The sequence below is a fragment of the Hippopotamus amphibius genome, chromosome 1, assembly GCF_030028045.1.
Source record: "Hippopotamus amphibius kiboko isolate mHipAmp2 chromosome 1, mHipAmp2.hap2, whole genome shotgun sequence".
In the NCBI taxonomy this organism is placed as follows: domain Eukaryota; kingdom Metazoa; phylum Chordata; class Mammalia; order Artiodactyla; family Hippopotamidae; genus Hippopotamus; species Hippopotamus amphibius.
Genome location: NC_080186.1, coordinates 167,784,792 through 167,799,085, shown reverse-complemented (window position 1 = coordinate 167,799,085; position 14,294 = coordinate 167,784,792). Strand labels below are relative to the sequence as shown.

General features: G+C 55.1%; 1 protein-coding gene across 1 annotated transcript; it reads right to left on the bottom strand.

The window, feature by feature from the left end:
* Positions 1-4,619: 4,619 nt before the first annotated feature.
* Positions 4,620-12,336, bottom strand: SHROOM1 (shroom family member 1). The gene is made up of 9 exons (XM_057748757.1): positions 12,302-12,336; positions 11,710-11,874; positions 7,302-8,324; positions 7,155-7,210; positions 6,719-6,928; positions 5,958-6,527; positions 5,728-5,869; positions 5,371-5,643; positions 4,620-5,250 (listed from the first exon to the last, which is right to left on the bottom strand). The coding sequence occupies exons 3-9, from the start codon at positions 8,280-8,282 to the stop codon at positions 4,918-4,920; spliced, it is 2,565 nt and encodes an 854-aa protein (XP_057604740.1). The 5' UTR covers positions 8,283-8,324; positions 11,710-11,874; positions 12,302-12,336; the 3' UTR covers positions 4,620-4,917.
* Positions 12,337-14,294: the final 1,958 nt, after the last annotated feature.

The window sequence follows — 14,294 nt, the reverse complement described above, 5'->3', positions numbered from 1 at the left end:
TAAATTATTTTCAAATGCAAATTAAAACTGCCTCTGGAAAAAAAATGATGGGAGGCAATAATCAAGGCAATCTGCATAGCTGAAGTTCTACGACAATAAAATGTTAGAGATTTTTCATGGTAAAAGAGAGGCTTGACTGAGACAGGTAACAAAGGTCACACACACAGGTATGACCAGCTTTGAGAAAGACAAAACGTAAACCAGCAAAGTAGTAATAACAGTAACTAACATCTATGGCACACTTAAATCAGAGGAGGATTCTTGAACCGCCAGAAGAATCTCTGTGTTCAGAAGGGTGTGCTGCAAGCCTTCCGAGTGAAGTAAAAACATTTTCCAAGAGTATAGGATCAATAAGCCTAAAATTCAGGTGTTAAAAAACCACTGCTTTTTCCTTGCAGGCTAAGACTTTCTGAAACTATGAGGTAAGTCAGTAGGAAATTACAGTTTGATATGGTAAGTTTTCAAGAACAATTATCTGCCTAACAGGAGGTACACCTGTGGGAGGGTATTTCCAACAACTGACAAATAAATAATTGTTCATCGGTTAAGGCAATTTACCTGGTTAAAATTATCACAGGGAAGAGAATCACTGCTCTTAATGTGGGACAAGTTAATTGCTGATGTAGATGTGTGAGTCATATCCATAGCAAGCTTTGGAAATGTGCAATTGTACATTTCCTCTAAGGAGGATGGAGGCTGTTCTTGAGCATGTGTTATTTAGCTAATGGAGACTGAGGTATGGGTAACATATGTATGTGCTGTGTTTACTAAGTGCCAGGCACAGTTCTAAACACTTTACAGGTATTAACCATCACCTTAAAAGATATGTACTGTTAGTATCTTGATTTTTAAAGTGAGGAAACTGAAGCCTAGAGAAACTGTAAGTAACCTGTACAGGCCTCACAGCTAGTAACTGTCATAGCCAGGATGGCATCCTGGTGCTCTTTTCGATTACAGTGTCCTAGTCCAGAAAAGCAAGGTGGTCTCAGCTCTTTATTCATTTAGTGACCTTAGGCAAGTCACCCAATTCTTCAGGCTCCCTCTCCCTCTCTGTGGAACTGGCAATACCTATCCTAAAGGCTGTGGGGAGGGAGGAGCACAGGGAATGAGTAGGTAGAGAGGTCTGTGAACTACAATACCATCCTGAAATATTACCAGGAGTACCGACTTGGCCCCAAAGGGATATCTGGCTGTATTCCAAAACCAAATAGCTCTGATTTGTGGCTTTGCTCTACATGATCACCATTCTTTTACCATGCTAGTATTTGTATATATAAACAACGACACTGACTCTACTAGGAAAAATGCATTCCCACAAAGGGGAAATTATCCTATATTCTGTAAGTGATATCACTTTAGTTAAAATCTCACAATGCCTTTCTTAATACACATTCCTCTAGCATCCCTACTCCCACCTTCCAGTCCTAAACAAGCAGTCATTCAGCCTTCTGGACTGAAAGCACCCCTCCACATACATGGTTTTAAAGCTGGGCCTTCCCAGGACCCATATTCTCCCCCTTTTCTTTGTCTTATCCTGGAAGAAACTGACCTTTCAAAATGGCTTAATAAATAGACTCTCTGTTGTTCTCTAGATTGCTTTTTGCCTTGAATTTCTGTGGCTGGTGTCACCCTTCCAGAACAGCCACACCCCTGGACTTGAACCTGTGGAGCAAAGGTGGCCTCAGATATTACTGCAGGGAAGAGGAAAGAAGGAAGAGATAGTGAGAGAGGGAGAGGGAAGGAGAGAGGGTAGGAGGAGGAGGTGTGTGTGTGTGTGTGTGTGTGTGTGTGTGTGTGTGTGTGTGTGTGTGTGTGTGACAGAGAGAGAGAGAGTGCGCGCGAGCAGGCGCGCGCGCTGTCTGGACCTCTCCTCCAGAAGGGGAAGAAAGTCCTCCTAGTGAGAAGTTAGTGCTGACTTAAATTTCAAAGACAACAGGTAAACACCTATCGTGACTGTCAGTCTAAACTGTAGCTAGGCTGCAGTAACGCTACGGGGTCGTTGGGAGGATTGCTTTACAGCATTTGCCTGCGCCCCCCACATTCCCTTTTCACCTCTTCTCTCTGCGGTCCTCAACCACATTTGACCTGAATGTCCTCATAAGTTTCTGAATTACACGTGACCGAACAACAAGGTAGTTTATTCCCGTGAGGATTCCCGAGGTTCACGCCAGCCGCTCGCTGAGGTACAAGGTGTGCGGAGCAGGCTGTTCCAGCCAGACTGCGCGCCAGTTTGGGGCACAGCGGAACATTGCTTCCCTACTCCCTTTCCAATTTACAGTCAGAAGGTTAAAAGTACACTAATTAAATCCATATTAGGAGGAACGGCGGGGGCGGGATGAGGCGAGCGCGAGAGCAGCCCCTGCAGCTGCCAGTTGCCTAGCAACAACTGCGCGCTGAGCCCCCGCGCAGGGTGGTGCGGGCCGCCGGACTAGGGGCGGCACCAGCGGGCGGGACCAGCGGCCGGGGGCGGGACCAGCAGGCGGAGGCGGGGCGGAGGCGGGGCGGGGGCGGGGGCGGGGGCGGGCGGGCGGCTTGGGAAGTGCCGACAGAAACCCCAACAGAGGCCCCAGAAACCCTCTTTTCCACCGTGGGGAACTAAGGCTCTTTTTGATACTGATCCTCGAGATCAACACCCCCAGCTTCCCCCTCCCCACTCCTCATTAACCAACAACTTTCCAACGACGTCCTAATGGCAAGGAAAGGGAGCCAACCTTCCCATAGCTGGCAGACCAGAATTTCTTTTCAACAGAAGCAAAGGCTTAGCCCCAGTCTTCAGGCCCAACAGGGACACTGCTCAGGACAAGGCAGAGGGCCCTGGTAGCTGGGGAGGCTGTGGGTGGTAGAGTGTAACTAAAAGCTTTCATCATAAGGAGAACAGTGCCCCCTGCTGGCAGTGTCCAGGAGGGTGGAATTCACCGGGCTTCTGGTACTGCACCCCCCCACCCCCAGTCTTAGCCTGTGGTGCCAACATCGAACACCTATGCTGGGCTCATTCTTGCCCTCCAAAGGAATAACAGGCTATGGAAGGGAGATAAGCTGGGGCAGGAAGGAGGCGGAGTCAAAATGGAAGGACGGGCACAGGAGTTGTGGCCCTACTTTTGTGGGCTCTCTCGAGCTGGTAGAGACAAGCACAGAAGCCTTATATTTTCCCACGACAAAACCCAGCAAAGAACCAAAGTGCAGTTTAACCTGACAATGCCAGACGCTGCTTCTCATGCCCATCCCGGGTTGGGAGCGTTTTGTCTGAAATACACAATTTCCACTGGCTTAACGGACGACGTGAAGTGTGTTTCTAAGAATATCACAATGGGAGAATGCAATCGGGACTGTACAGGCCCAAAGGCAGAAATAAGTAGATTCCATCCAGAATACTTCTCGAAGCTAGCTGCCCCGCTAGGCAGAGGATCTTGGAGCGGAGGCTCCGCCCACAGCGTTCAAAGGAGAGAAGCAAAGCATAATGTTAGAACCCCGTAACCGCCTCAGCAGGAGCCCCATATGTTTTTTATAAAAAGGCACAATGTGAGCATTGTTCTGTGCTCAATAGCGCGACTGTTATAACTAATGCTTTTGGTATGAATACGACCATTTAAAATTCCCAACCAGTTGCACTCAGTGACAATATGCATCAGAAAATGAGCCCAGAAGTAGCGATTTCTCACTTTGAGGTCCGTTGGCTTTAAATACACATACACATGCCTATTAATGTGCCCAGCTTCCAAAAATACACTGAACATTTACATGAACAACGTTCTTGTCCCTGGCCTTTGCAGCGACAAATACTAAGGCAAATCTTTCAACGTATATTTGAGAACTTAATGTTGATTCTGTGTACACAGGGCTGACACAGAGGGGAGTGTATGTCCTGTTTCATACCAGTCTAGCCCTTAACTCCCCTCTCCCAACCCTAGCCCACCCCCAAACTGGCACCTCCAGAATACAAGTGAAGCTGCCTCTGCAGGACCTCAGCCCACTCCCCCCCACCCCCCATAGGTCTCCAGGTCCCCCATGATTCACCTTCAGCTCCCATCCTCCCAACTGCCCTCCTCAAGCCTGGCTGACCCAGTGAGGACTCCAAAAGAGAGGTGAATACATTCAATTTATCCAATTATCCAACAGAATTGGAAGAAGAAAGTTCTTTCAAGGTCTTGGAATGAATGTCCCCAAATGTCCAAGTGTGCTTGACATTCATCAGGATTTTTAGGAGGCAAAGCACCTGAACCCATTTTCCATTTGGGGAAGTTCCCTATCCCTTGAGTCTTGAAGAGAGGCAATCCCCCACTTCCACTATACTACTGAGGTGAGGGTGGGGGTGAGTGGGTAAAAACCAGAAAGAGACCTGACCTCAGCCAATCAGGCCCAGGCTTTTGTGGTAATAATGCAGTCACCAGAACAGTTAAGGACTGCTCGTGGCAGCATCTGCCTGGCCCCTATTTTCAAGCCTGTTCCTTCAGTCTTCCTAGGGATCCCCAGACCTGAGTGATGCCCTCCAACAAATCTCTTTTCTGCTCTAGTCAGGCAGGTGTCTGTAGTTTCCAAACAAGATCCTTTCTCCAAGCCGGGCTCCAGGGGATACACACACTTCTCACATCAATTTTTTATTGAGGGAAAAAATGGCCATTTTGCATCTGAAGTTGAAGTGCTCCTCTGACTTGTCTCCTCTCCCTCCAATCAACCCTGACCGAGCCTCTTTATCATCACGAAATGCGGGAATACTGCAGATTTTAAAAGTCTTAAATTAATTAACAAATAATCCACAAGACTTGGGTAAGGCCACATGAGAACGCTTGGAAGAAGAACCCAAGGAAGGCAGGACCTAGGTGTTCCCCACCCGAAGGGAAAAGCCACGAATAAACGAGCGTCAACCCGAATCACGTGGGTGAGAGGCAGGGGCAGTGCTCCCCCACCCCACCCCCGTAACTAGATGAGGGGAGGGGGGAAGGGCGCTTTATCCGGAGGACGGGTCCCTGGGGGCCAGGACGGCCTGGGAGGCGGGGGCGAACGGCCAAGGTCTGTCCTGAGTGCGTCCAGTTGGTCCTGAAGGAGGCGGACCCGCTCATCCAGGCTGCGCTGCTGGGCCAGCACAGCGGTCTTGCCGGCCAACAAGGCACAATAGGCGCGGAGCTCCTCGGCGGGCAGTGCGCGCGCCAGCACCTCGCGCAGGGCCCGCTCGCGACGCGCCACGTGCTGCTTCAGCTCTTTGGCATCTTCCTGCTGCCGCTGCAGGAGCCCCAATCGCTGCAGCAGAGAGGCCTGGAGCCGCGGGGCAAGGGCGCCGTGAGCGGGGCAAGGGTGCCGCCGCTCCCGGGATGCTTCCAGCCGAAGCGCGCAGGCCCCTCACCGCCCTGCTTTCCCCCAGCCCGAACCCGTTACCTGCTCGTCAGGGTCTCCGTCTGCGCCCACCCGGCCCAGGGCGCGGTGCACGCGAGCTAGGCGACTGCCCAGCAGCAGCAGGAGGCCAAGCACGCGCTCTAGGTCGGCCATGAACCGGCTGAACCTCTCGAGCTCGTGGGGTGCACAAGCCTGGCCGACTGCGGCCTCCAGGGCAGCCCCACGCCTGGCCCAAGCCTGGGCCTCTCCCTGCAGTTGCTCCTGCTCTGCCTGAAGGTCCCTTAGCATCTTTTGGAGGAGGTCCGCCAGCTCCACCTGCAGGGAGGGCGTGGGTACTTAAGTCTGGGGCCACGCCCCTGACTCCTCAGCCCAACCTCCAACAGCCCCCTCCACACTCACTTTCTTGGCTTGGATGCAGTTACTTGGCTCCGGGAGACCCTGGTCACATTGCTCGTCAGGCACAGCGTGAGTGGTAAGGTTTTCAGGCCTTGTCTCCTCCTGAAATGTTGGCAGGCACTGGGTGGAATTAAGTAGATAGAACCTGGGGACAAAACCAGAGCTCCTTGGGTTGTCCTGCCCCAGGCTGCAGGGGCTTAGAATCCCCTGAATCCCTGGTGCCCCTCACTCACCCTGACTCAGAAGTACCAGCAGCCTCCTCTGCAGCCTCCCCACAGGCTGGCCTCATTGCAGCCCAGACCTCGGCTAAAGGAATCAGCCCATCCAGCAAGCCCAGGGATGGCTCTGGGCTGGGATAGGAGGTAAGAGTGTCACTCAGAGAGGGATCCAACCTGGCCAGCTCTTGAACCAGCTCCTCAAGTCGTGGACTGGGCCATTTTGACCTGGAACCAGGCTGGCCAGTGCAAGCCAGGGCAGTGTGGTCAGGAGGCTCTGGGGTATCATTGCCTGGAGGTCCCAGGGCATCACCTGGGAGAGGTTTGAGGGGGTCAGTCTCTGCAGCTGTGGGGGGATCAGTGGTCAGCAGTCCAGTGGGGTCAAAGGTTGGGATGTCACCATTGGCAGTCCCAGGGGGGCTACAGCATGTAGGCCTGGAGACACTCACTGAACTGTTTAACCCCTGCCAGCAGTCATCTGCCCCTGCAGTCTCTGGATGCTCATGGAGGGGCTGCTCTGGGGGGATTATAGCCTGGTCAGCCCTTTGACCCAAGCCAGCTCCGTACTGCTGGTCAGAGGCATGGACACTGGAAGTGGAAGAGACATTGAATCAGAAAAAGCTCTGGCCAAAGATAAGTGGTGGCCTCCAAGGCCCACCCACCCCCATGACCCTGGCTCCCAGCCTCAGTCAGGAGAGAGTTCCCTGCCCCTCCAGCATTTTGTAGATGTGTGTAGGAAGGGGTTAGCTCACTCTGCTTGAAAGCCTGAGGGAATTTACCTGGTTGGGAGCCTCAGGGGAGCATGGGAGTCTGCAGGTGACCTCATTCTGACCAGCGGGGCTTCTTCCAGGAAAACTTCATCATCAGGAAGGGATGGGAGCCGGGCAGACACGATGCAGTTCTCTGAGACCCTCTGCTCACAGTCGGAGGGACTGCTCTCAGGGCCCTCTGCAGGATACACCACTGCGGCTTCCTTCTGAGTCAGGAGCCTGGAGGCAGGGATCCCACACGGACCACAGTGATCAGGAGGGAAGATTCTGGTTCTGCACCAGAGAGGCTGTAGTGTGTTGGGGGTGGAATTAGGGGATGTGGTTTGCAAGACAGTCAGAAGGCTCAAACTAAGCGTGGGTGGGAGGCCCTCTTCTTTCTTGAGCAAGAGCTATGAAAGCTGCCTCCCCTCAACTTTCAGTCCCCAGGGTGGTCCATGTCTCTCACCTGGAAAGTTTGGTGTGAAACAATGGTCTGGGGGTTTCTGCTCCTTGGGGAACAGCCTGGAAAGGCAAGCAGTTGGATGAAACGTTGATCAGGTTTTCAATCTTCTAGATGCCCCCACCCCAAGCTTGCAGCCCCTATCTTCCATACCTGGGCAATGGGTATGACCCCTTCTGGACTTCCCCTGGGGGACAAGACTTCGCCCGAAGCGCTCCGGCTCCTACTTCTAGGTCTGTAGGCACTGCCGAGCTTCAGGGATGCTCTGTGCTTCGGGTCCTCTATGTTTTGGGGCTGGGACGCAGGCAGCCATCGGATCTGGTGACCTTCGAACTCCGCCAGCATCCGCTGCTGCCATTCCCAGGGCTCCGGCCTGGCAAGGCTAGGGCTGGAGCAGGCCTCCCCCGAGCATTCCCCCGCCAACCCACGGCCCCAACCCACGCGATCCAGCTTCCCCGGCTCTGAGAAGCACCACTTTCGCTGCTGGTTGGCGAGGCGTCCCAGGCCGGCGGTTCCCGACGCGGGAACCCCAGGACACGCCGGCTCCATCTCCCCGCCCGGGTGGCTGAGCGAGGCGGAGCGCGGGTGCGCGGCGGAGGGCCGCGCGGGGGCCGCGGGCCGCAGGCGGGCGGGCAGACTCATGCGGAGCTCCTTGCGCTGGAAGGACGTCTCCCGGAGCACTCGCCGCTGAGCGCCCTGAAGCCGCTGGCGGTAGGCGGCCCGCGAGGCGGGCGGGCTGGGCGGCTCGGCGGCTCGCGCCGCGGCCTCCGCCTCGGCTGCCAGCGCGTACAGCAGCGGGGTGGTCTGGCGGCTGAGCGGCCCCGTGGTCCCCTGGATCTCCGGGGGACGAAGCCCACTGCGTGCGGCGGCCGCGGGCCGGGGCTGCGGGGAGGTGCGAAGCCCGGCGGCGGGCGCGGCGGGGGCCGGGCCGCCCCACACCACGCGCACGTAGTCCCAGTCCAGGTAGGGAAGTTGGTGGGTCCCCGGCGACGGCGTGCGCGGCTCAGGACCGCCAGAGGCGGCGGAGAAAGAGCTGTAGGCCGAGTCGGCGCGCGCGGACAGCCGCCGCAGGTCCAGGCTGCGAGTAGACGAGGCCGGGGAGGCGCGGTCGCCTCCAGGACCCAGGGCTTTCATGGCTGCGCGGATGAGGGCGGAGGCTGGCCAGCTCCGTGAGGCCTGGAAAATCATAGACGGCGGCGTGGTGGGTGAGGTGCTCCGGGATAGGGTTAGGACAGCCTGCTGGCCCTCCAATACGGACATGCTCACACGTCACCTCCCTGGTCACACGACCCTTTGCACTGGCATCCCCCACCTCCCTAGTCTGAGACGGCACGGGACGGGAGCAACTCTGAAGGTTGAGGGCCTTAGCTCAGGGAAAGGAACTAGCGACTAGCCCATTTCCCCTAGGACTCTTCTGGCCGGCAGCCCTGGCCTCTACCCTGGCACCTCTTGGAGCACTGAGAATGTACCCATGCTCCTTCCCTCTCCAACCCTGTCCCACCCTGGCTGCTTCCTGGCTGCTTTGTTAGCTTCTCCATGTGATCTTTCCCTGATAAACAATGGTCAAGAACGGGTCTGAGATCACAGGGGAGACGAGAAAGGAGGGGGAAAGACCCAGGTCAGGTGGCAAGGGCAGCTTCACAGCCTTCCTCCCTCCCTCTGGGACAGTTATGTTCCAGGTGCTTTGAATAAATATTTATCTTGAACCTCACAACAGCTGTCTGCATTTTACAGATGAGAACACTGAGATTCTGAATGGGGAATGATTTGCTCAGAGGCACACAGCTGGTAAGAGGCAGAGCCCTGCCTGGAATCTGGGCCTGCCTCCAAGCTTACGGTGGCCAGAATCAATTTCCTAGAAGCAAACCTTGCTGAAAGCCAGTTTACCCCCACCCCCCAGATGCCTGAGCCTCCAACAAAGCCCAGACTCCACTGTGGGAAAAAATCACCCTCAGCCTTTCAAAATACTGGCAGATTCCAGGATATTATGGCCCCTGCTTTGGAGGCTCTGCCTTTTGTCTAGGAATGAAAGGCTCCCCCACTCTTTATCCTGCCACTCTTGCTGTTCCTACAGGGCTCAGCTTAGAGGTCTCCTGACCCTTTGGGATCCCTACAGTGTCTTGAGCTTCCCTCATCACAGCACTCATCACCCTGCATTGTAATTGTTGGCTTGCTTGTGATTCCCTCTCCCCATTCCCACCCCTGAGCTTCCTGAGGACAGGCCCTGCAGTTACTCATCTCTGTAACCTCAGTGCCTGGCATGTAGTCGATGTTAAGTATCTGTTGAATGACAAGGAAAGGAGCAGCCTGGCAGGGAGTAGATGGGGGTGGCTTTGGTGGAGAAAGATGAGGGCTTCTTTGCTTCTACCCACTCTTCTCTCCCTATTAGTCTTTTTGAGGAAGGGAACAGAATGTGTGAGGCAGTTGCCACCCATGGACACTGACCAGGTTATTTAGGTTATTAGGAACCAAAAGAGCAGGCAAGCACAGCTTGTAACAGGAATGGCCAAAAATCAATACTTCCCCAGTGCCAGGAGGGGAAGCAAGGGGAGGAGCTGGGCGGTGTGCCTGGGTCAAGGGTGAAAGCAGCTTTGAGTCTTGGGAACTGAGGGCTCCCCATTGGCTATAGGGACTTTGAGGGGGAGGGGGAGTGGGCTGGCCTTCCCCGAGCTGCATGGTTCAGACTGCAGAGGACAGTGGCCCACGGCTGGGTGGAAACTGAAATACAGACTTATGTGAGCCTCCTAGACACTCTCTGGAGCTCAGGATCACCTTCTACCCCACTCCCTGAGACCCCAGGTGCTACAGATTGCTGGTTAGGGCAGGTAGACAGGTTAGTAATGGGATGATATGGTGTTTCCTGAAAGGGAAAAGCAGTACCTCCAACATTCCCAGGAGGGGCTCTCAGCTGACCTTGTACCAGAACATATTGACATCACCCACCTGGAGGCATCTTTGTGCCCACTAAGCCCAGCCCTGCAGGTTGGGCCTCACTCAGGTGTGGGGATCACTTTTGCAAAGTAGTTTATACTCTCTAGACTTCAGAAAAACAAAAAGCCCCTGGGAGGATAGTCACTTCCTCTAGGTAACTCTCCCTAGCCACCCAGACACTAGCCCTTTCTCTTCCTATCCTTCTGAGCCCAGCTGGGGAGCACTGTTTCCCCAGGCTCATGCCACGCATGTCTGCCCATGTTGACTTTCACTGCATCTATAGGCATGGGTAACTGTTCAAATACAAATATGTCTCCTCAAAAAAAGCCTTGAAAATTCTATCTTATTTGTGAGTTACTAAGGATTCTGAGTTCACCAAATAAAAAAAGCTCAAATGGATAATAAAAATGTGCGTACATTTTCTTATCAACCTTAACTTGTCTCAAGGACTTGTTACCCAAGCACGTGATACCCATGCAGGATGCTCACACTGTGCCGTTTGCTGAATCTGGTATGCCAAAAGGGTCCAGCTCCTTCAGTGTGTTTTAGGGCCTCAGCCCAAAGAGCAAAGAGTTTCCACACTTGTCTGGCTGCAGGGAGCCTCTTGCAGTCCAGCCAGGCCCTGTGGCTGGGACTGGCCACACCTCAGGAACCCTAGCATCAGCATTAGTGTTAGCTGTGGGCTGGGCTCAGAGCTAGTGCCTGCACTGTCCAGAGGCTAGAGCTCAAAGAACCTTTTGCCAAGCCCTGTCAGAACAAGGGGAGCAGCATGGAATCCCTGGTAGAAAACCACCAGATGGGGGTCATGTGGTATTGCGGTCATCTGCGATAAACTTATCACCTGAATCAAAGAGCAAGCGAGTAAAAGGAGACATGGATGACTTCAGTGTTTAGAGCTAGGGGCTGGGCAGGTGGAGGTGTCAGGAATGAGGAAGCTGAGATGGCAACCGGCCAAGGGATTCAGTGCTCAGTCTGGGGCCTGTGGGCTTTGCAGTGTTTGTGGCAAGTCTGGCAAGCAGTTGGGAAGTTGAGATGTGTGTCTGGACCTCAGGAGAGGGGTTGGACCAGGCAAGCAGGTGGACTCAGGTTTTTACTTAGAGGTTCTCGGGGAATCGATGAAAACAGCTTCCAGTGGGTAAAAATCATACAAAGCCAACAAAAGCAGATCCAGGTAAGGTGACCAGAAAGGCAGACAACCTCACATGATCAACAATGATCAGGAATTAAATCATATCTTTCGTAAAGCCACTTCACACCTGACCTCTCTTGTGGAGAGGCTGTTTAGGCCACCCCTCCCTGATGGTCTTCCTCAGGGCTAGGCTCACTGTGGGGCGCTGCCTGTGCGGCAGTCTCCCTGCCAGACTGAGTTTCTAGGTCCTGGGCCGTCTTGAATCCTAGCACGCCAGACTAGGTCTAGAAGGACAGGCATTTGGGGAAGTTCCATGGCTCTCCCAGTCCCCTCCAGTCCCCCATTCTCCCGGCCTGTCAGTCCCACAGCGCACCCCACGAAGCATCTGCTATCCGCTCGCTCCCGCCCACACGTAGAGTCTCTCTGTGCGGCGGGCAGGAAACGCGGGATGCCCGGCCGCACTTGGGGAGAGGAGGCCGAGGTCTAGGTCGGACCACATACCTGGGGCTTCAAGCTGGGTCGAGGCACGCCAGAGAGGAAGGCGGCTCAGGCCTGGCGGCCACAAGGGGCGACAAAGTCACGCGATGCGGCAGGACAGTGGGGCCTCGGGGACGCTGGGAGAGCGGATGGCCCCTGGCCTTCGCATTTCTCGGCCTTTCCTGTTGGCTTCACAGTCGGGGAAGGGAGGGTTTAGAACGCGCTCAGGGGACCGCGCGACGGTGTACGAGAGGGGCCCGGATGCCCCAGTGGCTCCGCGGTCGAAGGGCGGGAGCCGGGGGTCGCAGGGTAAGACCCCACTGCGTGCTTGCCCCCCACCCACCCCCGGCACAATCCCCAGCAGCTCCCGCCGCTGCCGGCTCTGCGCCCCCAAGCCCTCTGCGAAGGGGACAGGCGCGCAGGGCCTCGACCCGACTCGCGCAGACCAGACTCCGCGCGGAGCCCGTCCCCTCCAGACCCATCGACACGCGGGCTGCTCCGCGGAGCCCCAGCCACTCCCACCCGCTCCTAGGCGCCGGGCTTACCCTGCCGCCCCCGGGGAAGAGCGATTCCGCCTCCCACCCCCGGCCGTCTGGCCACCGGCTTCACCGCGTACCTGAGCTCCAGCTCGAGACGCGCTCCTGGGCGCCCGCGGCCGCGCGGTGACATCAGAGCCCCGGCCTCGGGCTCCCGACCCCACCTCCAGGCTCCGGCCGCCGCGGGGGGAGGCGCCACGTCCGGCTCCCGGGGGCGGGGGCGCAGAGCTACGGCGCTGCCCCGGGAGCCACCCGCCCCCTTCGTAGTGTCCGCTCGCCGGCGTAGACCTGAGTCCGGGGGTTGGACACTCGTTCCCCCGCTGGGCACAGGCCTCTTGCTCCGGCTGAAGAAGCGGGAAAGTAGGGGAAGGGCGACCGAGGTGCTCGCCGCCTGCCTCCGCCAGGCGCGTTCTCACCGCCGGTAGGGCGCGGGCCCGAGCCCCGCGGGTCCAGACCACCCCTTCTGTGGGGAAACCCAGGTGGGGTCCCAAGAGCTCCAGACGGCCACCCCATTCCTTTCAAGTTTGGCTAAGTAAACAGACCCGTCACTATCCCTGTCCCTCTGAGTTCAGGTGCTAATGCATCATCCCTTGAACAACTGTCCCTCCAGAGCCTCTATTTCCAAAACTCTTCCAGTTCTTTGATTCCCACTGTGGGCTCTTTCCTCCCCCCCCCTTTTAGCCCCCTATCTTTTCATTTCTCGCACTACCCCACACAATCTGGGCCCTTCTGGCCAGCCACCTAAAAGGGGATGGAGACGGAGGGAAAGGCAGGGTGGAGCTCTGCTAACTTGTGTGTTCACTCCGACTGTCCTCAGTGAGTCCTTTAGGTGCTGGATTATGCATATCCCCTGTGGCCTGGATGGGGTTTACTCCAGCCATGGAGTCTGGCTCTCAAGTGGTTCACCTTTGGGGATCTCCAGGCTCCAAAGAATGATCTAAATTCATCTGCCACTGTGCAGTCCTCACTGCTCTGTCCTCAGCCTTCCTTGCCGCCACTCTCCAAACCTCTATCCTATAAATACTGGCTCTGCCGAGAAATGCTCCATCCCTGGAAGGGGCTGGGGGCCTTTTGCTGAATCCCTTCAGTGCTCAAGTCTCTCTGTTATTGCTGTGGCTGCCCTCACTCTCCCACAGAATCAGCATGCCTGGGGGCAGGGACCATATCCCCCTATCTTGGCCTCCTTGGCTGACAAGGCTTGTTGGTGGTTATAACCAGGACCCAGAACTCAGACTGGGGGTCAAGGGTGCCACTTTCTAGGGGCACTGAGAGCCTGGGGAACCCTGAATACTTTGGTCTTCTAGGGGATGGAGGCAGCAGGCACCTGAGCCCGGCTTCTGATTGGCGCCCTCCTGGCTCTGATTCTTCTTCAAACACCATCCTGACCCAGGCATCAGCTTCAGCTGGAGCTGGAGCTCTGGACTCTAAGACAATGGCTCAGAACTTCTTGGCTTTGGACACCTGCCCTTTTAAGATTCTGATCCACATGGTTAATGTCAGAGCAGTATCACAATGGAGGGAACACAACCCAGGAACCAAAAGCCAATTCAACACTGTTCAAGATTTTAATTTATATTTTTTAAAGGTATATTTTTTGACAACCGTGAAGTGGACACAATGTCCACAGCAATTCTTGTTAACCCCTCCTTGTCCCATCCCTTTGTTTCTTTTTCACACACTGCAGAAACTCTCTGCCTAACTCCTCCAAAACTGAAATCCTGCCCACCCACTTCTCTACTTTCCTCTTCTTCTCGTCTGAAAAAGAGAAGGCAGCCCCTAACATCTGACATTGGCCTGGAACTATCAGCTAGACCTTGGTGTTGTAGGAGTTGATCTGACATTCATAGCCAGGGCCTTGGAGTTCTCCTGTTACACAGAAACAATTTCACATGACATCAACACCAGACAAGGCCATCTGTAATCATGATGGATCAAGACGAAACAAGACTGTTCTGTAATCATATCCAAACACAGACAAACCATGAATGTTGTTCAAGTCACAAAAATAATAAAATGTCTTTCTGTCCTGGATAATATACAAAACTGCTGTTTCCTTACCAATTGCAGCTTTAG

Excerpts from the sequence above, each read along its gene's own strand:
- SHROOM1 (XM_057748757.1), bottom strand. The coding sequence starts at position 8,282 with ATGAAAGCCCTGGGTCCTGGAGGCGACCGCGCCTCCCCGGCCTCGTCT. Across the intron at positions 7,211-7,301 it reads GGGTCATACCCATTGCCCAG|GCTGTTCCCCAAGGAGCAGA; the intron begins GTATGGAAGATA and ends TTGCCTTTCCAG. Across the intron at positions 6,929-7,154 it reads TTTCACACCAAACTTTCCAG|GCTCCTGACTCAGAAGGAAG; the intron begins GTGAGAGACATG and ends CCCTGCCTCCAG.